Source organism: Pogona vitticeps, chromosome 4 (assembly GCF_051106095.1).
Source record: "Pogona vitticeps strain Pit_001003342236 chromosome 4, PviZW2.1, whole genome shotgun sequence".
Lineage (NCBI taxonomy): Eukaryota > Metazoa > Chordata > Lepidosauria > Squamata > Agamidae > Pogona > Pogona vitticeps.
Window position 1 is genome coordinate 201451632 of NC_135786.1, and position 24176 is coordinate 201475807.

The 24176-nt window shown below is 37.6% G+C and overlaps 1 protein-coding gene across 13 annotated transcripts in view; it reads left to right on the forward strand.

Moving 5' to 3' along the window:
• Positions 1-24176, forward strand: part of C4H8orf34 (chromosome 4 C8orf34 homolog) — a 107743-nt gene that overhangs the window by 53363 nt on the left and 30204 nt on the right. For all 13 annotated transcript variants that reach the window (XR_012086918.2, XR_012086919.2, XR_013545437.1 and 10 more), the window contains 3 exons: positions 11195-11280; positions 13602-13669; positions 23237-23357. Coding sequence is in view for 7 of the 13 variants with exons in the window: in XM_078393803.1 (XP_078249929.1) it covers positions 11195-11280; positions 13602-13669; positions 23237-23357 (275 nt within the window). In the remaining 6 variants the exon portion in view is untranslated. The remainder of the gene's footprint in view (positions 1-11194; positions 11281-13601; positions 13670-23236; positions 23358-24176) is intronic.

Here is a 24176-nt window from a genome sequence, read left to right on the forward strand (position 1 = left end):
AATCCCACAGGGCATAAAATTTCCCCAGTTGACCACATTTTCCCACTGAGTAAATCCAGAAACAACACTTGGAAAAAATCTGATGTGATAATCAAAACATTCCCTTTTATAAAGAGCTATAGAGTTTGTCAGAAAGAATTGCTCTCTGTATAAGGCAAAGGAGGAAAAAGTACACTTTTAATTGTCCTATTACTGCATAATCTAGTTAGAAATTGCATATTCCAGCTGCGTTTGCCTTAAAGTTGTTATAGTCCTTTAAAAGGCAGATGTCTGTAAGTGCTTCATGTTTGCTTTGACAGAACTTAAATTCAATTGCTAATCTCAACTAGAGGCTGAAATTCTGTTGTGTAGCTCCCAGTGCGCAGTGTGAAGTTGCAGAACTGAGTTTGAAACTCACAGCATGGTAGAAATGCTATTTACCAAACACTTTCAAATGCATTCTGTGCAATGGTTGTGACAAAGATCATGAGACTGATTGTGAATTGTGCAGTCCATGGGCATAATACCTGGCATGCTTATGAAGGTGTAAGTTGTTATGTGAAGACAAAGAACATTTCGGCACATAGTAGACAAATTGGCTTAAATTTTGCATAATTATCCAAATATAGTTTTTAGAGGCAACTTGCTGTAAGTTAATAAATCTACATAGACTTTATCTGTTGCATTCTAAGTTGTATGACTCAATGTGTAATAGATATAAAGTCTATGGCAGTTTCTGAATTTACACTGTTGGCATGAGTGTGCAACAGGATTTCAGTCATTGATATCTGCAGAATGGTAAATACGCATGTATACAAATGGGTTTCAATTGGTTTGCTGCTAGCAATTAGATGCTGGCTACAATTATTGTTCCAGTATTAAATGTGTGTGTGTGTGTGTAAGTATATGCACTTACTCGTCGTCGTTTAGTCGTTTAGTCGTGTCCGACTCTTCGTGACCCCATGGACCAGAGCACGCCAGGCCCTCCTATCTTCTACTGCCTCCCGGAGTTGTGTCAAATTCATGTTGGTTGCTTCGCAGATACTGTCCAGCCATCTTATCCTTGGTCGTCCCCTTCTCCTCTTGCCATCACACTTTCCCAACATCAGGGCTTTTCCAGGGAGTCTTTTCTTCTCATTAGATGGCCAAAGTACTGGAGCCTCAGCTTCAGGATCTGTCCTTCCAGTGAGCACTCAGGGTTGATTTCCTTTAGAATTGATAGGTTTGTTCTCCTTGCAGTCCAGGGGATTCTCAAGAGTCTCCTCCAGCACCACAATTCAAAGGCATCAATTCTTCGGCGGTCTGCTTTCTTTATGGTCCAGCTCTCACTTCCATACATCACGACAGGAAAAACCATAGCTTTGACTATTCGGACTTTTGTTGGCAAGGTGATGCCTCTGCTTTTTAACATGCTGTCAAGATTTGTCATCGCTTTCCTCCCAAGAAGCAGGCATCTTTTAATTTCGTGGCTGCTGTCTCCATCTGCAGTGATCATGGAGCCCAGGAAAATAAAATCTGTCACTGCCTCCATATCTTCCCCTTCTATTTGCCAGGAGGTGATGGGACCAGTGGCCATGATCTTAGTTTTTTTGATGTTGAGTTTCAGACCATTTTTTGCACTCTCTTCTTTCACCCTCATTACAAGGTTCTTTAATTCCTCCTCACTTTCTGCCATCAGAGTGGTGTCATTTGCATATCGGAGGTTGTTGATATTTCTTCCGGCAATCTTAATTCCGGCTTGGGATTCCTCCAGTCCACTTACTACTCCAACAATAATAGTAGTAGTACTAATAAATACACACACTCTCTAATGCAACTATAATAACTTATTTTTCTGTGTTTAATTCTATACATGTGGCAGGAGAAGGAGGTAGAGGAGAACACAGATGATAAATATGTATTAGATTTTTAAAAGAAAAAAAGAGGAGGACATCTAATACTGAATAAGGAGATAAAAGCCAGTAGGTGCCATATAGAAACAAAAGGGGCTTAATTGTCATTTGGGATTTCATAACTGGAATTAGAAAAGATTTTTTGTTATGCAAATACTGTCTGCTCTGACAAAAGGAGAATGGTGGATTCCTTCCCACGGATATTTCCTATAAGCAGGACTGCAACGATTGAATAAAACTTGATCATTAAAAAAAAGTCAGACTTTTAAAATTTTGTTTTTTAAATTATTCTTCTTCAATCTGTTTTGTTTCTTACAAAAAGCCTTATGATGATAGAATCATAGAATTATAGAATAATGGGGTTGCAAGGGACCTATAAGGCTACTGAGTCATGCTCATGTCATGCTCAATGAAGGAGTCCAAATCAAAGCAAGTCTGACAGATGGTAGTCCAATTTTCTCTTGAACCCCTTAAGGTCTCATTAAGGAATAAGAATTACAAGTTTTAGTTCATGTTTTGGACAATATTTTAACTTTTTTTAAAAAGTTCTCAGACTGAACCTTATCTGTAGATTATTTAAGTTACTCTGTCTCCTCCAGTACTCAGGATTTTTTCAGATGTCATCTGAAAAAATTGCAGTACTCAAATTAGGCTTATGTCTTCAGAAGTACATACGAGCTGCAATCCTGTTGCTCAGCATAGTAAATTGCATCTAGAATAGACCTTTTGTCTCAAACGTATGGATTCAGTGGGCCTACTCTAATTGTGACAATATGCTAAACAATATTTCAGTCTTTAATTCATCTCATATTGAGATAAGAAATAACAGACCTGGTTAGCCCTGTTTTCCAGGATTGTGTTCATTAGTTTTCTAAGTGGTGCTGATCCATTTAAAATGGCAGCCCTAGCTGTTGTCCAACTTTGTGTAGATAAAGTCAAACTGTTACCTCTCTTTCTGAAAGTGTACATTTTGGACACTGGAAGTGTCAATTAATAGAGGACTGTTGGAGATGAAATTGGACTGGAAGTTGTGAAAACTCCGTGTTGTGGAAAATATGTATTCAAGATTATAGCAGTGCACTTTTCAAGAAAGGAAGAAGCCAAAAAATTAAATCAAGTCATAACTCAAATTGATCCTGGGATTTTATGTCTGCTCCAAAGCAGAAGAGGCCACAAGAATAGTTTCTTTGAAACTTTAAGATTTGACAACTCAAATATGCATCAGGCTTCCTGACTTTCTACCACAAATAATCCTGAGGTATATAGCCAACTGAAAATATAAAGCAAAACTGTATTTTTATACAGAATTATTAGGGTGCAATGGTATTTGAAGCCCTGCAGGTCTTCCTGAGCCCTAACTGACCAAGAGTAAAAATAATAAGTAAAAATAATAAGAAATAGAGTCCAAGAAGGCAGACTTGAAAATGTAATGGGAGGAAGATGGATAGAGCTGCCTTTCAGCAAACTGAGCTTGACTGCATTCTGGAAGGACTGTTAATTCAGGCTGGGCTCTTTTGCTACGTATGTTTCTTATAGATTTTTTTTTCTTAAAGGTTTGGTTACATAAAAGAAGAGTTTTCCTGTTTGAAAGGTCACTCACACACAGAGAGAAACATCAAAACTGCTACTAGGATCTTAAATGCTAAACTTCAGAAAGGAAGGTTGTGTGAATATCGGAGATACAGATCTCTAATGAAATGATTGTTAACAATATGTATGTATGTTGTGAGCCGCCCAGAGTAGACCATGTCTAGATGGGCGGCATACAAATGCAATAAATAAATAAATAAATATGGTTACCAAAGACAGCAGTACCTTAGGCATGGACCTTTCCTCATTAGAGCTTTCAATAAAAATAGGATAGCTTGATTGTGATAAGATAGTAATGAAGCAGAGAGGAAGGCAGTTGCCTATCCTGGAGGTTTCATACAACTTGTATTATGAGTACAGAATGTTCTTTGACGCATGCTGACCTGTTGAAAGAAGATGTCTAATAAATCTTGACTCTTCACATTTGCTTTGTTTACATTTCTGGACAAAATGAAAATTTCAGGCGCTGAGGTCAGACTTATAATGACAGTAAAACTGAGCCTCTAGTTAGCAAGTAACATGAGAAGTTGTGAATATGACAGGAATGTTTAGTAATACCTTTTTAAAATATATCTTGGAAAAATGACAGGCTTAAAGTTGATTTAAATTCCTTCCTTGACATTTTAATACATTTGCAATGCTGAAATAGGTGACTGAGCATATTTTGAAGACATATATCTTCAGAATATTTTTTCTTCTCTCAGACCAGGTAATAGTAGGGCATGACTAGTTTAGCAGATTGACAGTTCAGTCCTAAATATTAATATGCAGAATAAATATAATTTAATTCAGTGAAGCTTATGTGCAAAAATATACTCAGCATAAAAGCCCAGCAGAATGAATGTATACAGAATTATTTTCTCACATATGGTTTTCAGAATGGCAGTTAGTTGATCTCTTGTTTTGTGGAAATCTGAGATTATGGCCAATTCTCGGACATTATTTCTTTTTTTTTTTTTCATTCATGAGGTAATAGCTTTAAGTTGTAGAAAATGAAAGATTGCATAGAATGGCATAAATCCTGAAAGCATCAGGTAATTATGGCTCTTTACAAATTCTGTGCTGCTAGGAAAATGCATATCTATTTTGGGCGTTTGGGGAGAATAGGTACATTGTGTGCTTATTTAAATGCACAAGCATTCACACTCATAGCTTTTGAAAGTGCAAGAAGCAGATAAAAGATTATTTCTCAGACTTTCAGTATATGCTATATTATTTGCTCAGCTAACAAAGCATTGGTCTGAGCCCTGTAATGTAGGTTATAGAAACAAGGGTGACAGCATGGATGCTATTCAGCTTTTGACCAGTGTCTTTAAAATAATTGGAAAAGCCTTTAATTTTCACAAGCAACATTCATGCATTCATTCATTCAAATCATGCATAGCCTACCCGATATCATAGAATTTGAGAGCAAATTGCAGAGCTATATAAAACAGTTTTAAAGCATAAGATAATTAGAACTGTTTAAAATCAAGCTATTTAAAAGACAAAATTAAAACATTAAAACCATTGCAGTAAAACCTTGATCCTCAGTCCTCAAAGGTGCTAATAAATGTGTCTTTATGTGATGCGGCAATGATACCAATGTTGGCACCAACTGAGGAGGCCGTTCTACATTTCGGGTGCTATGGCAGAAAAAGCCCTCCCCCATTTCTCAAAAATGAACAATTCTCAGTGGTGAGATACAGAAGAGAACTTTCCCAGCAGATCTTAGTGATCTGGCATATTTATTTAGGGAGACGGGCTCCTTCAAATATGCAGGCCCCAAGCTGTTTAAGGCTTTGTAAGTCATCATTTACACCTTGAATTCAGACAAAAAGCATATTGGCAGCCAGTGCATATCCTTCAGAGCCGATATCACATAGGTTCTGAAGGATATGCTTGTTAGCAGTATAGCTGCTGCATACTGCACTTGTTGAAGTATCTGTGTCGTCTTCAAGGAAGCCCCACAAAGAATGCATTGCAGCAGTCTAACCAAGGAAGGCCATGGACTACTGAGGCCAAGTTATCCCTGTGCAGGAACGGGCATAGCTAGTGGATCAGTCAAGGGCATAATATGTATGTGAACAACAGCCATTTTCTCTGTGTTTGTTTGATTTGTATTCTGTGTAGTGCAATGTGTGGGAAGAAATGTCCCTGAAATGAATACAGCTTCCTTCTTCTCCTTAACTTTCCTACCTTAGAAAATTAAGACTCGTGCTGTTACCTTTCTCTAAAATAAGCATGGTGGGCGCAATCTGCATAAGAAGAGTGCAAGGGGTTACTCTTTTGTCCTTAATGTGGTCACAAAATTGACTGACACCCCAACTCATGAATTAGGGAGGTATAGTAGCATCCAAATGGGGACTGGGTCCCCTGTAGAGAATATTGTAGCTGTCAGCTGCTTTTTAAAACTAAATGTGTAATTTGAATATTAGATGCAGATAATTTAGGATCGTTTCAATTCAGGATGTAGCTCTCGTTTGTGTAGGACACCATTAAAAAAAATCCAGGATGGTTCATTGTTTTCTTAAGCAAACATTTTTAACTGTGGTGATACTCTACGGTGCATGCATGCACACACGCATCAAGCAAGCACAATGCACCTCTGAGAATCATGTCAGTGGCTTTTTGTTTACTAGGGAGGAACAAATTGAAAGCTTATACTTTTGCTTACACTATGAATAGGATTTCAGGTACCGATATAGTTTTATGTTTTTATTCTATGATTGATAACATAGTACCAGGTAGTATTTTAGAGTAATGTACTGAATTTTGTTAGATGAATAATAATCATCAATAGAGAAAGGGAGAGGAAATCCTTTTAGCATTTAGCGGAACTCTTGTACTAAATCTGGACCTATATTTAATTTAATATTGTAATGTCAAGAATCAGCTCTATTTAGCTAACATGTAGGTCAAAATATTTTCTAGATTGCTGTCAGATTTTAGTCACAACAGTGGTTTCTAAATCATGGAGAAGAGATTTTTAAATGAGTGGTTTTTCAAGGGAGCTTTTAAATTACTGAGAAATGTGTATTTTAAGCTGCAATGTACAATGAAAAATTATTATTAACATTTACTAAACTTTTGTAGAAATGAATTCCTTCAAAATCAGGAATTTATTTATTTGTATGTCTAAACATCCCTTGTATCAGTTACGTGTATCAGATTTTCCAGGTTTTCAAAATGTGTTTTGTGTTTGAGTGTACTGGAGTCAATAAGGGTCTCTTATGCATAAAAAGTTCAAGATAGGCTACAGGTGGTCAGAACCACGGACAGCGCACTGCAGCAGCCTGTTGTCTAGCCAGATGCAATTAAAGGAAACCAGCAGACTGCTGCCTGCATGCTGCTCTATGAGGAGTCTGCACCCAATTGCAACCTCATGTGGTTCTGTAACAAATTGAGTTTTTCAGGTTCCAGTGCCTCAGAGAAAAATTGATTGGCCCCAAAGGTAGAAATGGAGTCTATGAAATAGATCAAGTTCACAACCTTTTGTCCAATCCCAATGCTGTCTTCTCGGCTCCATTTTTCCAGTCTATTTTTGTCCATTGTTTCTCACAGCATATACGGGATGTACTGTGAATTGAATGGTACAATTATTCTCTTCTCTTTGTACTCCATGCTGCTGTAGCTAAGATGTGGGGGGAAATGGTACGAATGGATTGGGATAAGCTGATGAAAGCGAAAAGAATCTTTTCCTCTTTCTGTGGTGATGATTCTTCTGAGTTCCTTGTTAAGAACTGAGAAAAGCCTCCCTCCCCATCTACGTATATATGCAAACCAACCCACCCACCCTCCCATGTATCCATCACTAGAACTCAAGTTGGTGACTGATCTGTGTCTGGTACCGTTTAGAATGAAAATATGGAATCATTGAGAAATTGATGTGGCTGTTCTTGGAACTGGTGTGTCTGGGATCTGCCATGTTGCCCCAGTCCTAACATGATCAATTGCAAGCTTCACATATGAGTTCAGTTTGTTCTTTGCCTGCTCCTTTGATAGTCTAAAAGTAGTTGGAGAAGGCAGTATAATAGGAAGAGAAAGAGTGAAGAAAAGGATAACACAAAATGATGAAGAAAATGAGATGTGACCTTGTGGTAATTTTTGGCTTAAGCTTTAGTATTCCAGCCTAAGAATATATGGAAGATACAATTTAGCTCAGATACCTGACAGTCATTTCATCATTGATGCTCTAGGAAAGATCCTTATCCCATGGATCTTGATACCTGAATTATTCATAGCTTGCCACGAAACAGGATGAGAATGAGTACGAGACAAGTTCCTTTTTCGACAGCAAATGTGTGTATGAAACAGCACCAGTAAGCGGGAAATTTCATTTACAAGAGCCAGTTTTGTACATGCTGATTTGTTTGAGACAGTTTTATCATGAGAGTCCAGGAAAGTTTTGCATTGTTGGTGTGCAACTTTTAAAAATCTCAGCTTGTGAGAGGGAGTGTCAGACTCTGAAATAGGTTAGCTGTTAGGACGTGCCCCTCTCATGTCCCCATATTATTTCACTAGCCTGAGGCTCATGCCATGTTCCCTTTTATGCTGCCACCAATTGATCTCTGTCAACAATATTTATTTAGAAAGATGGAGGTTCATACTGCATGTAAAGTTAAACAAACTAGGTTTATTAGATGCTGTTCGCATAAACAGGTTCCTCAAAGACTTTAGTATTCATTAGTTTTGTAGTAACTTGTTTCACACTTAACTCTCTATAAGTTCCACACTCTCAACTGCCTCCCTTAACTCCTGACTCTCTAACTGACTTCAGACTCTCTCACTATCTAACTCTCACTGCTCTTATCTGCCTCACCCCTCCCTTCCAGTTTCTCTGGCTCTGCCTCCCAACAGCTCCCATTGGTGCATGCAGATAACCTCATACTTGAGCAAAGGCAGAGTGATCGCTACATCTGTTTTTAAACAATTAAATTTATTTCATTTAGTTATTTCTGCCCTTATACAGATTCGAGTCCAAGCCAAACTAAGATGGTACTGTTTTACTCATATTGAGAATGAGATTTATGGATCATAGAGGTTTATATAGCATATCATAAATGTTGGTGACATAACTTGTGTAGCATATATTGTGTGTGTATTTTCACTTATGGAAACAAAGTACTTGCTAACAAACATAATTTGTGCTGATGCTATGGTGATGCTTCTATTATGGTTGCTCTTAAAATATGATGTGGTGCTCTGATGTTTCCCCTTGCTTTCTTGCACCTAAATATCTTTTCATGCAAGCACCGTGAGAAGCTTTGTCTTTTTTAATGGATAGTTACTGCTTAATGCAGATCTAAGACCTCTCCTGACAGTGAAACAAGAGGAGATATCCCTTGCATGAATGCTGGAATGCTAGTATCTGATGCTGTGCTCTTCTGCTGTTTTGTATAAGATTGAAGTATGAAGCTAATAATGTAGCAGTTTTAAGTATTATATCTAGTAAATCAAAGCTTGCCAAAGCTATTTTATATTGCCAACTAATATATGATGATATGGGCAAAAAACAAACAAAACACAATGACAATAATTACCTTATACAGCATTTTTGCTATTTTAAGGCTAAGGTAATGGTAACGGTTCCCCTTGACATTTAGTTCAGTCGTGCCCAACTCTAGGGTGCAGTGCTCATTCCTGTCTCCAAGCTATAGAGCCAGCGTTTGTCCATAGACAGTTTCTGTGGTCACGTGGCTAGCGTTACTAGACACGGAATGCCATTACCTTCCCACCGAGGTGGTACCTGTTTATCTACTCGCATTTACATGCTTTTGAACTGCTAGGTTGGCAGGAGCTGGAACAAGTGACGGGAGCTCACTCCGTTGCGTGGATTCGATCTTACGACTGCTGGTCTTCTGACCTTGCAGTACAGAGGCTTCTGTGGTTTAACCCGCAGCACCACCACGTCCCTTGTATTTTAAGGCTACATGTTAGCAAATCAGAGGGTCTCGTTGTTAACTTTAATCAAGTAAAAGATTTTGGTTATGGCCTTTTCCAAGGGTTTATGCAGTCTTTTAGCATAACTCCTATGTCTGCAGGCCTCCCCACTGCTGTGATTTCCAGAAGGTGACCACTCTTTTTTCTCTTCTGCCACTGTCTTAGGGGTGAACTGGTGAGCATATACTGTAGCTTGCTATTGGGTTTGCTTTTGGTGTGAATTGGTTTGGCCTATTTTCTGGTGACCACATGTATTTTAAGTGAGAGCAGGAATTTTCCATCTGTTCTATATTCATGCAAACATTGGTTGTCTCACCTTTCGTTTACATTATTCTATACAGCTGAGCTGAGGGACTTACAGTTATGAAAATATGACTGGATGTTACGTTTTATCTATCTCTGACGTATAGTCAAAGGTCAGGAATGCTGAGAATTGTAGTCCAATAAAATGTTCTTCAGTTCTACTGTACGGTGACCTATGGGATACTCCTATAATAACACTAAATTGTAGAGTCATGCATGAAGTGATAGAGCATGTCACCCAGTGTTGCTTTTAAATAGAAGTAAAAGCCCACTCCTGTCTCTCTTGACCAATCATGCTTACTTTAGAGAAGTTACTTCTTAGATTCTGTCAGACTGTCCCAGCCAACAAGGTCATGTAGGCTGGGATATTTTGGAAGTTGTAATTCAAAGCTGTAGCCAAAGAAGTGAATTGTGATCCATAAAAGCTTATGCTAAAATTAACCTGTTACTCTCAAAGGCACCAGAGGACTTCGTTTCTTGTGTACAAGTACAGACTTTTCTGCACTTTCCTGTACTTTGGGGGTTACCAAATAAACAGAAGGCTTGTCCAGGCTTCCATATCAGAATGTATAGATGTCAAAATTACAGTCTTGTTCAAAAGTGTGCTGCTGTTATACACATTGAGGGGAGCATAAACATGACTAGATATTCAGACTTTAGGTGGATTTTAGATTGAGTGGTTGTGATTTGCTGCCTCTACATTAGGATTCCTCTGCAAACTCCACATGATAGGGGAATGAACTATGCAAACTAAGGAAGGTTTTTTGCAAAAAAAAAAAAATATCAGTAGAGCTTTCAAATATGCCCTTTTCGAGCTTCGAATGTATCATGCACAGGAGTGTATCCCATCATGCACAGGAGTGTATCCCACACAGTGTATCTTGTCTGGGCTTGCACTTTTCTTTGCACAGAAAACAGTAAAACTATTGAATGTCACAGTTCAATCTTATGCATGCCTTCTCAGCAATAAGTCCAATTGATTTTAAGTAAGCTTGCTTCCAGCTAAGAATTGCAGTTTTAATGAAGGTATCTGAAATAATTTTTAAAATTTGTCTATGTGAAACTTTGAAAGAAATTTATGGTACAATACATATTTATTGGTGGCTTAATGATATCACTGGAACGCTACTAGTTACTGCCATACAGTTATTATATGGAGTACAGTAGTTGGAGGAAGATTTGGCATTTTTATGGAGACTGTTGCTACAATACTATACAGGTGCATAGCAACCATTTCAGGCCATGAGACTAGCAGCCTGGGTACTACAAGTTGTTGATCAATTGCACACCTAATGGCTAACAAGCACATGCTTCCAATATCTTGCAGTATGAGTAAGACATTAGTCCTGTTCTCATACAGTGGTTCTTAGTGGTGAAAACTGGCAGCCCTCCAACCATCTGCATGAGCTGCTACTGTACAAATCAGCATTGTGTCATTTGAATTTGCATGATGAATCCCTTCAACATTCTATGCAAATTAAATATTGTTTGTATTATAATTTATCTAGACTTCAAGGAGATAATTTGACAGAAAGAACAGAGGATGTATCTGTTGCCTCGCAGACACTAGACCAAGAAGTTTCGGAAGCTATTGGTATGTTTTTGGTAGAACTGTACTACGTCACATGGAAGAAACCTTAATAAATAAACAGCCACCTATTGATTAGGCACATTCTAGGACTGCCAAGAAATATATTGTTGAGTTTTTTAAAGAAACTTTTAAAGATCAGCAGATAGGCTTATTTTGTACATACATATCTCTACTATGGGGATTTAAATCTTTGCTTTCTCGCAGGTAAGACCAAACATTTCACATTTTCCCTTACTGGATGTGATTCAATTTTTGTGCCCCCCCCAGGTTTTCCCCTTTCTGGCCTTTTTTTTTTTTTTGGTCAAAAATTAATAAAAATGATTTTTAAATTAAAAATATTGGCAAAATCCTGTTGCTCATATGCCACCACCAGCAAGGGGAGATTGCCAGTAATGAAGTTCTGCTTTCATCCTGGAGTTTGCCTGGCATGTACATAGTAAGACTTATTGTGGCCAAATTGTGATCATTCCTGATCGAAGAAGGAACTATTTAATTACCAGCAATCACCCTCTAATGATGATGGCACAACTCTTATGCAGCGTAATTTATGCAATAAGATTTTGGCCCGTGTATTTTTTGCAAAAGTGTTATATTTTCTGCAAAAAGTATTTTGCATCAAATTGTTGTGTTTTTCACAAAATATAAGGATTTGACACAAAATGTAAGGGCTTTTTAAATGAAAATGTGAGGTTTTTTATGTAAAATACAAGGTTATGGACACAATACACACTTTTCATACATATGCTAGAGCTGTTGCTGAAAATAAAGGTACTGATCTTTCCATTCTTATATAGGAGTGAAAATGCTTACAGCTATTGGCAGTTTTTTTCACCAAGGTTCCTAGGTGTGTCAGGATATCCTTTTTCATTAATTAGGAAAAATATGAATATTCATTATATCTTTACTCAGTTATCAGATCATAGCAGGATACAGAAAGAAACTCAGATCATCAGACCTTTTCCTTATTAAGTTTGTGTTGCCTCTCTGGATATTCATTTGTGTTCCTACTGCATTAAACTTAGCATGGAAACCGCTAATGTAAACCAATTCTTGAAGACACTGATATAATGCTGAGGGTTGGCAAAATTAAAGTGCTTATCTTTGCTTTTTAGATAGTATAGTATAACTTGGTTAGCAAACACAATGTTGTAACACTGTTACTATCTCTCCTGTGGCATTATATTTATTTTAAGCTGCTCAGAAAGTCAGAATGTACAACAAATACATTATTATTACAACAAATAATAATGGAGGGAAGGATTTCATGAGGATCAGGTTCTGGATCAGATAATGGGAAACCTGTCATATTCTAACACCGAAAATGACTCTTAATGTAAACTGTTGTAAAACAGGAGTATCCAGTCATCAGATTTGAGGTTCTAGTATATTATTACTACCATGTGAAGTGTTAGTTGAAATCGAGATTTACAAAAGATGTAATGTAAGTAGCTTGTTAGAGTCTGCAAGTATTGTTAAAATGCCACATATAACTAGTAGGTTTGGATTTTTATAAATTAAGATATCAGCTCTATCTTTTAAAAGTACTTACATAATTATTAATTTTTGATTATGTGCTTTGAGCCTACCATTTGTAGATTTCTGTTGGTATATCAAAGCAGTCATAGTTATTACTTTCCTATTTCTAACATAACACCAACAAATTAATTTTCAGACCTGATGTTCCAAGCTCTGAGTCTTAAGCTGTTCAGTGGTAATGGTACAGCAGGATACTCATTTCAATTCATAAACTGATGACTATTAATTATTATTATTATTATTATTATTTATTGAATTTATATCCCGCCTATCTGGACTATAAGTCCACTCATTAACAGCTAAATGAATTGCCTTGTCGGACATAATGCTAATCTATAACTTAATGAAAGGAGGAGTATATAGCCCTCCAAGATTTTTTTGAAGACTACTACCACTTGGAAATCCAAAGGTTCTCCACCCCTAGTTTAATGTTATGTGAATGATCCTGTGGCCCACACATCTTTTCCTACTGTCTCCACCTTTGGTATGGCTGCAATGAGATTGTGAGCTTATGCTTAATGAGTTTCACATCACAACCAGATGTGACAGGACTGTGGTTGGCTTAACTATGATTAATTCAAACAAGCCAGGATGGAAAGAAGTTTAGCTCCTGACTTGTTTACTAGGCATCCAAGCTATGAGCTGGTCATTGAGTTCATGGAGACCATAACTGGAATCAGATGCTTCTCATTTCTTCCTCTTGGCTGCTTGAGGTGTTCAATGTTGCTAATTATTCTTTACTGAATGGATTAACATATTACTTGTTTGTCTATCTTGAATAATATCAGCACCTGGAGCAGAAATCTCCATGGAGAGCAGTGATGACCTGGAGAATATACCCCAAGCAACAGAACAAGTAAGAAAATCACCAGCATATCTGAATATGTGCACAGTCTTATCTGATTTGGAAGCTAAGCATAATCAGACCTGACTACTAGTTGGGTGGGTGATCTCCAGGAAATAGAAGGGATCTCCAGGAAATAATGGTGCCTGAAACCCTGGAGAGCTGCTGCAATGAGAGTTGCATGTACTAAGCTAGATGGGCCAAAGGCTTCTTCAAAATGAAGCAGCTTTCTGCATTCCTAAAGGAAACATTATGTGTGCTACTTTAAGTGCTGTGGAAGATAGCTGGGCAAAAGAAAGAAAAAAATAATTCCTCATGAACTGGCTCTAAGCACTACTTTGGGCATGTATATGAAGAGTGTATTAGAAGTCTGTATATCATATATCCCTCCACCTCCGGGCACTGGGTTAAAATTTTAATCCCATATTGAACACATTATGAATGGGATTCTAAATTTTGTATTGAATTGAAATATTATTGAGTATAGAGGTACCCAGTGTGGTGTAGGGGATGAAGTAATAGACTAGGGTTCAGGAGATCTGGGTTAAGTACTCTGGCTCTGCCATGGAAACTCACTGGGAGAGTGGAACTGGGAAAAACACTCCTTAAATACCTCACTTACCTTGAAACCCCCCATTAAGGTTATTATAAATCAGTTCTGACTTGATGGCCCATAACAATTTTATTTGATATGCATAAATTTTCTTTACAGATAACAATTTACTGTCAGTCTTGCTTGTTCTCGAATTTTTAACTGAGTTATATATATATACACATATTCTCTCTTGCGTGCATGTACACATATATCATAGGAACAGAATTAAAACCTTTTAACTCTTATTAGATAGAGGAAAGTTAGGCATTTTAATTGTGCAATTGATATCACTCTTAACAATGCTGACCTGGCTGGTTCGTACCTTGTATTTTCTTAGTATTCTGTGTTATAACACATGCCATTTAGATTTTGTGAAGTTGTGTGTTGTGCTAACTGAAATAATCTATTTTGGTTAGCTTATTAACTATTAGTGAGATAGTGTGTAATGACAAATCTCCACATTATTAACAACACATAGAAACTCAAGGGCTCTCTCTGAATGTCCTAGTTTAGTCTAGGGTGTTGTGGTTTTTGGAGGCAGTATAGTGCAAAATTTGAATCTGGGGCATACTACTTAGGATGGGACTAATTAAAACTGAGGAATTCATAACTTGTTGAACATACCTTCTTCATTTTATTTGCAGAGCAAATGCCTCTGCTTCCATCTACTTTGCTTATATTTTTAATTTAACAGTACACAGCCCAAACTGATAAGGTTCTAGACATTCAGAAAGAGCTGCCACTGCTTTCACTTTAATCAAAAAGTAGCCATCAAGAGGTTCTCAACTTCAGGCCAAAAGAGGTGACAGGCCGCTTTGCTGAGATCCTGTACACCTTTGAGATCAGAATTTATGTGGTCATCCTGGGTCATCCCAGATCATGTATGATGCACTTCCCAGTAGCTACAAAAAATAAATGTGTTATTTCCTTACATCAACTTTTTTTGCTTCTTAAATTTTGCATTGTCTTAACCTATACATCTCCTTCAGCTTTAGCCACTGAAAAGATGAAAATTAGTTCAAGTCTGTGAAGTCTCAAATGGAATAGAACATAGTTTAGCTCCAGATGAAGATGGGAACTAAATGTGTAAGCCATGGGTGTCACAGAAATAAATGGGTTTAGATTAGAATTTGAAGGAAGAGATAGAATATTCCACTCAATAAGCTAAATTTATGTATTGTTGTTTCTAACTTCATTATGAACTGCTTTGTGAACTTCTCAGTAGCTCAGTGATTCAGTGGTGCCTCGCTTAACGACGATAATCCATTCCAGGAAAATCACAGTTAAGTGAAAACATCGTAAAACGAAAACAAAAACCCCATTGAAACGCATTGAGACCTGTTCAATGCGTTCCAATGGGGTAAAAACTCACTGTCCAGAGAAGATCCTCCATACGGCGGCCATTTTCACTGCCTGTATAGCGTGGAATCTGTCCCTAAACACAGCAGGGAGCCGTTTTAGTTACCCAGCAGCCATTTTGAAACCGCCGATCAGTTGTTTAAAAATCATCGTTTTATGAAGAATTGGTTCCCGAAGCAGGGAACTGATCATCACAAAGCGAAATTCCCCCATTCAGACCATTGTTTTGCGATCGCAATTGCGATCGCAAAAAGATCATTGTTAAGTGGTTTCATCATAATGCGGGGCAATCATAAAGCAAGGCACCACTGTATTTGGTTGGGAGTTCGATTCCCCATGATATCTCCTTGACAAAAGCTGGACTTGATGGGGTCTCTTCTAGCTCTGCTGTTAGAGGATTATTATCACTATTATTATTTATACAACAATCAATCTTTATGGTGATTACCACTGAAAATTTAACTCCTTGATGATAATTAACACTGCACTTGAACCTATGAGCTTTTTGGCAAAATATAGACTTCTGAAAGCATAAGATTTTTTACCCCAAACTTACAGTATAATAGGTAAAAACATGTAATGCTTCTTGGTTGTATTTTATTACATGCAGATATTGTACAGTCTGAGTTAGTCTGAATCGTGGTTTGAGTAGGACTAGCTCAGTATGCCTTTGATGTAAAAAAATGTACTGGCATGTTGCCTGCCATACAGAGCAGAAAGCTTGTAATTTCAATTATACAGCATTTCAAGTAGGACTGCCCCTCATGTTAGACATAGGGATTAAAAATAGCTGCCAGTATTACACAAAAGCTCTGAGGAGGATTATTATTATTTTTAGATTACATTTTTAAAAAATTGACTAGCTCATATCATATGCATGAACTGATCATGGAGTGACAATACTGAACAGTTGGTGAACTCTACAAATGAATGACAGGAAGGACCCTGTGTACAGAATTTTTCATTAGTTGCTTAGATAGTAATCCGCCCTCCTACAACCTACTTTTAATGAGAGAGACAGATTTACTGGATCATGGGAAATAGTTCACCATCCCTGTGATGAATATCTCAATATTAACTTAATTTAGGTGTGAATTATTCAGTCATTTACTAGAGATCCATTAATATTTTTTTCCTTTTATGCGGTTATTCTGTGAAAGCAATACTTTAAAAAAGGATATATAAAATGAAACATTTCAGTCACTGCTTTAATTATATGTAATTTTCTCAAGAACTAGTAAACGGTAAACTTCAAGGGCAGCAGTTTGCCATCAAGTTCTCTGAGATGTTTTTCATTTCAGGGTTGTTTTGTTGTTTTTACCTGTTTTTCAAATCTTCAGTCCGACATGCATGAATCATTCATTGCAAGCCACTTGTTGCAGTCAACTTGGAAATTGGAAATCAGAGGTGTAGTGGCACAACATTTGTAAATCCACAATGAAATGTGTTTCTTAAGATAATGTTGTTCTCATTATTCCTGTGCAAAACTTATTCTTTTTCTCATAAATGGAAGAACAGAGATACAGTGCTGCAGAAACCTAGTGAAGAAAAAAACCCTCTAGTGATTATGCAGAAGCAGACATCTGTGCATATATCTGAATACAGAGTGCCTTTGCCCCCAAAAAGTCATGATCTGTCTCCTCAAAGTGCTTTCTTCTCATGCTGGTTTTTGGAATGCAGATACAAGGACTGACTCCTTTGTTATCTCAGCAGATTCTATTGTGGCAGTTACTACTCTGTGTCCATCAATGCTAGACAGAACAAGTCATCTATCAAGCAAACAGTAGAGGATTTGTACTGTTTTCAAAAGTGTCTAGCTCTAGTGATCCAGTAGCAATAACAAGTTGACCTGTCCTGGTCTGGAAGCCACTTTTCTACTCCAGGTGTACTGAATGAGCAAACTCTAGTTATGGAAAACCAAGTAAAAAATCAGTATAAGGCAAGATTAAAGGTCTGTCCAGTTTAACTTTCTGTTCACATAGTGTTCAAACAACAATTGCCTGTGACACCTACAAAAAGATATGAAAACAATTCTTGCCTGTGATCCTCAGCCACTGATATTGTTGTTAATGTCACCTCCAGAATCATATTGTCTCTGACACTGGAGGTAATACACAACCAGCATGACTGGTAACTAGAGAGATAGGCATGAACCACTGGTTTGTTTATTGGCTGAACAGGTTTCAGCACTTCCCAGCGTCACCTCCTCTGGCAGGCACCCATTCAGGCAGCAGCTGGAGGAGGCAGGGCAAAAAAGCTGGTGTGCTGCCTCTGAGTGGGCGCTCAGCAGAGGAGGCAGGGCTGGGAATTGCCAAACACTTGTTTGGCTGGTAAATGAACCAGTACCAATTGCCAAACTGGTGGCTGTTGCCCATCTCAACTGGGTAGCCATGGATGCTGACAAACTGTAACAAGTTCAGAAGAAGTCAACAAGGATTATCAGGGAACTGGAAACTAAGCGTTATGAGGAAAGACTGAAAGAACTGGGCATGTCTGAGAGGAGGTATGATAGTACTTTTCAAATAGTTTATTGTCATGCAGAGGAGGAGGAGGATCTGTTCTGTCATTCCAGAGTACAGGACATGTGATACTGGACTCAAATTTTACAGGAAACCAGATTTTCAGTTGAATATCAGCAAAAATGTCCTAATTTTTAGAACAGTACAATCATGAAACAGATTTCCTAGAGGTGGTGGGTGCTCCAGTGCTAGAGGCATTTAAAAGAAGGTTAGATGAGCATCCATCAGATGTACTTTGATTTGGATCCCTGCACTGAGCAGTAAGTTGGACTCATTGGCCTTGTTGACCCCTTCCAACTCCATTATTATATAATTCTATGATTTGTTCTGCATGTTTTAACCTCTGAAATTGTATCAGTAGATTCTTTTATTAAATGACTGGTTTGTTCTTGTTTTCTAAATGAAAGAGAAACAAATGTTCCTGACTGAATTGGACTGCTTACTATAGACACAATAGGTTCCAGATTTTGCTTTTTAATATTTTAAACTCTTAAGGTACATGTCACCCCCATCCTTCAAATATGTAAGAAACAAGTTAAAGTATGGATTGAATTTGGGACTTTTCTTTTTGCAAATGTTCATATCTGGATGAACTTGTCTCTAGTAATCTGAGCAAAAATAAATAAATAAATACAGTGTAAGTGAAAAAACAATAAAGACATGAAGAAAAAAAGTTTGAACAGTGACATATGGCTGAACTCACTGTTGGCAGATGTATATTAAATATATTGCTTTAACAGTTTTCCGCTGCTGTGATAGCTGGGGCCTTGTTCAAAGTTAGATAAAACTGGTCCAAATCCAGTTCCAAAAGTAACACTGACAATAATGTTTTAATAATCTTCTTTGTCTGAAAAAGGTAAAAAAAAACCTAAACAAACGAAAACCACTTTCACTAACAAATGCCATTCATTCATATATTGAATTTATCTAGCTGTCTATCCATCCATCCAGGTCATGTACCTAATGAAAATACCCATGTGATTAGATTCAGTGCTGCTCTTTGCTTTGTAAGCTTACAGGATTAAGGGAGGCTGAAATAATCACAAATAGCTGTATGAACTAAAGACCCAACAGTTCTGTTCATTGGATATTCATCTCTGTGATCTTAGTAATAACAGACGGGTGGACATTTCAAGAAGCTGGAATGTCTCTGGTCATCTTCCTTTTTTGGGAGGGACTGGTATAAATAATTAGGGTCAATGCATGAAACTCAAGTAGAAGCATTACAAAATTCAGGACATGGGTTCAAAATGAGACAGAAGTTAAGTCATGAAAACATGTTCCACCATTTTTGTCCCTCCCTCCCCTTCTTTATCTCCTCAAGCAGAATAATGGATGAATTGTAGAAAGGTAGAAATGTAAAAGCAAGCACTTTAAGTCCCTTGTTGGGAGAAATGCAACATATAAATAAAAGTAATAATAAAAATTATAAACTTATTCTTATTCTTATTCTTGTTATTGTTGTTATTAAGCCCATGTACACACTATCTTACCTCTTTCCCCATGATTATTTAAATAATTATTTTTGTGAATCTCATTCATATTAATCAATAGACTTTCCCTGTGATACTCCTGTTGATTCCCCCCCATTCATCCCATATATACTTCATTTATGTAACAAAATCTGAAGTGTTTGCTGCATATACTGTAATAAATATACAAACATCCCTAGTCAGTAGCACATGTAGGTGCTAACATGTATCATTAAGGTATGGAATCGTTCTGTTAAAATCTTCCATCAAGCAGCATCTTAAGATGTGTAATTTTTTGCGCATTGATATTTTTGGAACTTAACCTTTGCAAAAGTGGCGATCTGTTTCAGAGGAAGGAAATCTAACTAATATCCCTAAGTGTTACTGGCTTAATTCACATTCTTATTGTTGATTCTCTGGCTACAAGGAAAGCTTCAACAGTAATACCAGCACTAGTTGTTTGTCTTGCCACGAGATGTCACTGTGGAGTCAGATTTTGGGTGGTCAGACACCTATTATCTCATGCCCGTGTTCTGTGCAATCTACCTGCTCTAGATTCATCTATAAAGGGAAACAATTACAATATCAGGAAGGAAAACTAAAGAAGACTTTTATTTTTTACCATCCATATTTTTAGTGCATCAGAAACGTGAAGGGATGAAAAGTTTCTGCTGCTATGAGTAGCTAAGCTTAGAAGCTGAAACTCAGCATCACCACCACGTCATGCACACACCGAGCTCAGTGCCTCCCACAGAGTCCTCAAGTCTCTACATATCTTTGCATTTTTTTTCCAACGGTCTCAAGCACCTGAGAGCTTTGCAGATCACAGAGTACAGTAAGCAAATGATTCATGCATGAGTCATCCGTCTGCTTGCAGTGTTCCTGGTGAAATGCACAAAGGCGCATCAACAGCAACTTTAATGCAGATTGCTGTATATTTTTCACACTAGTCACTACACAGAAAGTATGGAAAGCAAAGATGTTGTCATGTTTACCTCTGTTTCTTCCTGCTATCTGTAATGTCCTCTCCAAAGCCAGTAGACAAAGTAGGGTCCAGTAGACAAACATAGGCTAGGAATCACAAACAGAGGTCCAGGCACATGGAAAGTGAGTAGAGGAACCAATATATGTGTTGTCTCCAGTAGCTTGCAATCCAAACTAAAGACTTTTTATAGCTGAGCTGCCCAAGCCCACATCCAGCATTCAACGGTAGGTGTTTGGGCAGTAAGGGGTTATACTGTGTCCAGGACTGGATTGTGTGTCTCTCTGAGGAAAAGAACCTCCTTCCAAGGAGATCCCCTATTCCAAAAGAGACTCTTTCTTTCAGAGAATCCTTCCTTGTAGCCAGGCATTTCACTTGGGGGCTTCAAGCTGTCAGGCTTCTTTGTTCCCATTGACTCGGTAGGGGTCCCATTTCCTCTTTGGACTCAGCTCGCAAGTTTGGACTACTGGCTCCCAAGGGTCCAGAGTTTACAGGGCTAGGCACTTCCTTCACCCTGGTGGGTTCTGGAGTGTCAGGTTTATCCTTGCCAGAGGATTCTTCTGACAGGGACCTGAAATCTCTAGCTGCTTGATTCAGTCATAAGCTGTGACATCACTTGGCTATAGTGTCTGTCATTCTTCTTTCCCATCTCTTTTCTCTGCCTTCTGACATCACCTCCCCCCCCCCCCAAATTGCCAGACACATTCCGTTGCCTATTCTGATCACAGACAGTCCTGGTTTGTTCAGTGCAGCATCTTGTAAATGGCATGGGTGCCAAACTGAAGTCCAACTCTATATGAGCAGATCTTGGTTTTACAAGTGCCAGTGTTTGCAGGAACTGGAATTCTTGCTGTTACTGCAAGTGTTATACACTAATTTTACCTTGTGCTTGGACATTCACAGCTTGGTTATTTGAAACAGGATAATTAAGAAGCATATTGGGCTTGAGAAGTAACAGGCCATAGTTAATAAAGTAGCTTTCTCAGTGTCAGTTGCTCACCAGTTATTTCTTTTTTGTTTGTTTGTTTCTCATGATGGTAATTGACTTACCAAGTTGAACCACATGTTTCCCCCAGCAAGCTGGCAGAGAAAAGGAAGTACTTTGTGCCCCCTTGGTTTTGGATCCACAGGCTCAGTCCGGCAAACTGAAATAGTTTTCCTCTTCTTCTATGCAAAATAAATTAGCTGGGCAGTTGAGGTAGCACAATTTCTAAACATGTGGCTGGGCTCTTCAGAGAGGTGGACGTCATGAATATGCAGCATTCCCCCCCACCCACTCATTTACAGCAGTTAAGCTTTCCATCAGTGGGTATCAGTGAGTCCTGAAATCATTATGGCAATGTGTCTTTTCGAATCTGACAGCCTAGCTACAGATCGAACCATTTCCTCACCTATTTTACATAATTTAATAAATTGGAGTAGAATGCTAGATGTGGGAGCAAACAGAGAGCCTTCAAAGCCAGATAGATTCTGCTCTGTTATGCTACATAACATTTTGCAAAGTCAGCTTGGAATTTGTTATTCCAGATTTTGCATTAGTAAGGAAATATGCCAGATAGCAGCTTTTAGCAACATTTATAATAGTGATTGATGTTATTTTTAAATGTAGCCAGCTTTCCTTCTACTAAGTATGGAGCTTCACTGTTTAGATATTTCTTCATAAACATAACAGCATATGTGTTTATGACAAAACAAAAATCTTTTTTTAAAAAATGGTTTGTAGAAGCATATAATTAAATAATATTGTATTCAACTGTTGTAATCTTTAAAAAAAAACCCAACATATATTAACAGTCTTGTAGTCTAAATTGTAGTTACTGTTTGAAAACTCTCAAGATGTTGTACAGACTTCTGTTGTATACATTCACTCCAGAGAGGGTCTGATTCAGTTCATAAGCTTTGCTTATGAATGTGAATGCGATTTTTATTATTTGAAGGTTTTAAAGTCAATCATAAAATTATTTTTGAACCATAACAGAGAAGCCTCTTATATTATAAACTACTGCTGCTTGGCTCTGTCTCCTCCTCCTCTTCTTCTCTTCATAATCTACACTCTTCAGGCTCATTTTTTGTGAATAATCTTTTACATTAGTCCATATGGTTATTTGTTATTCCATTGAACATGTAAAGAACCTGTCAGGTTTACTTTATCATTTTTTGTTTTTAAAAACATATTTTAAAATTCAGTTGACCAGGTTCCAACAAGTTTAATTATACTTGAACACTGAATTGTTCAATAGTCAAATGACAAAGCAAGTGTTTTCCTTCCCAACAGCCCTTCTAAAATAAGGTAAGAGTATGATTACTAGTTCCATCTGACTCCCCCCCCCCCGATACAACATGAGTAGAAATGCCATTTTGTCCCCAGTGGTGGTGAATTACATAGATATTGAGGCAAACCTAATGTGGACTTCAACTAAATGCACTCTTAGTAAAGTCAGTAGGATTACACAAGGTATAAATCATTCATTTTCACTCAATATGCTGTAAACAAAGACACACATTCATGAGCCTATGTTCTGAGTGACAGAAAAGTCTTAATTACTTAATTAAAATAATGCACCATTTGACATTTTGAGTGTCTGCCTTCTTTGAGCAAAGGTAAAAGCACAGCATTTTAGTAGTCTCCTCCTTTTTTTTTTATCATGCTAGAATCAAACAGATTGGGATCTAGACGTTATGGGTTCCAGAAATGAAGACTCCCCAAGCCAGATCATATTAAAAGATTCATTGGCTGTAAAAGAACTGCAAACCATGGAAAAACACCTGGCTGGTAAGTATTATGGCATAAAACTAATAGAATTTGTTTGTAGAACAGAGGCAGAAAATAGGTTTCTGATAAATATAAAAGGTAAGATACTCAGAAGAATGAATGGGTCAAGAAGGAGTTAAGAGGGTTTTTAAAAACTGTTCAGTGGTTCTTGGTTAAATTGATAGAAATATTCATTTTTAAGGCATTGAAGCTGGACAGTGTATGGTAATCAAAATATATCTCAGCAGCTTCCTTTCACATTCATTTCCATAGCTCAGTAACATTCCAGTGTCAACAAATGATTGGTATTACTGTTAGGCAGTGCTGCATAAATCTCCCCAAGTGACTCCAGACAACCCAGAATCTGAAGGAAATATTAGTCTCTGAAGCAATTTCACTTTATCTCCACTATCTAAAAAAACCCCAGTTATTTAGGTGCTTGGTCTTTCAGAAATCACTTAAGCAACATTATCACTTTTCAAAAATTCACAGGCTTCTCAAAACGACTGTAGAAGTTGCAGGAAAACTGGTTTCTCTGTGATTAATGTCAGTCTTACCCCATCACCGTAGGATATGATTGCTTATTTCTTCATTTTGTTTGAAAGATGCCAAGTTTTATAAGAGTTTTATAATTGATCCAAATTCCTTGGCCACAGTATAAAACTCCTAAACATGTTACTTTTAGGTGACAGACTCCATGAACTATTAACAAGATAGTTAGCACTGGGAGCAGAGTCCAGTGTTCTGCTTGTAAGTGCCCCTTTCACTTTCCTGCAGCTCTCCAAGTTGCCCACAAAACAATTCTTGGGGTTTTCTCAGGCTTACAGGGGCAATTTTGAG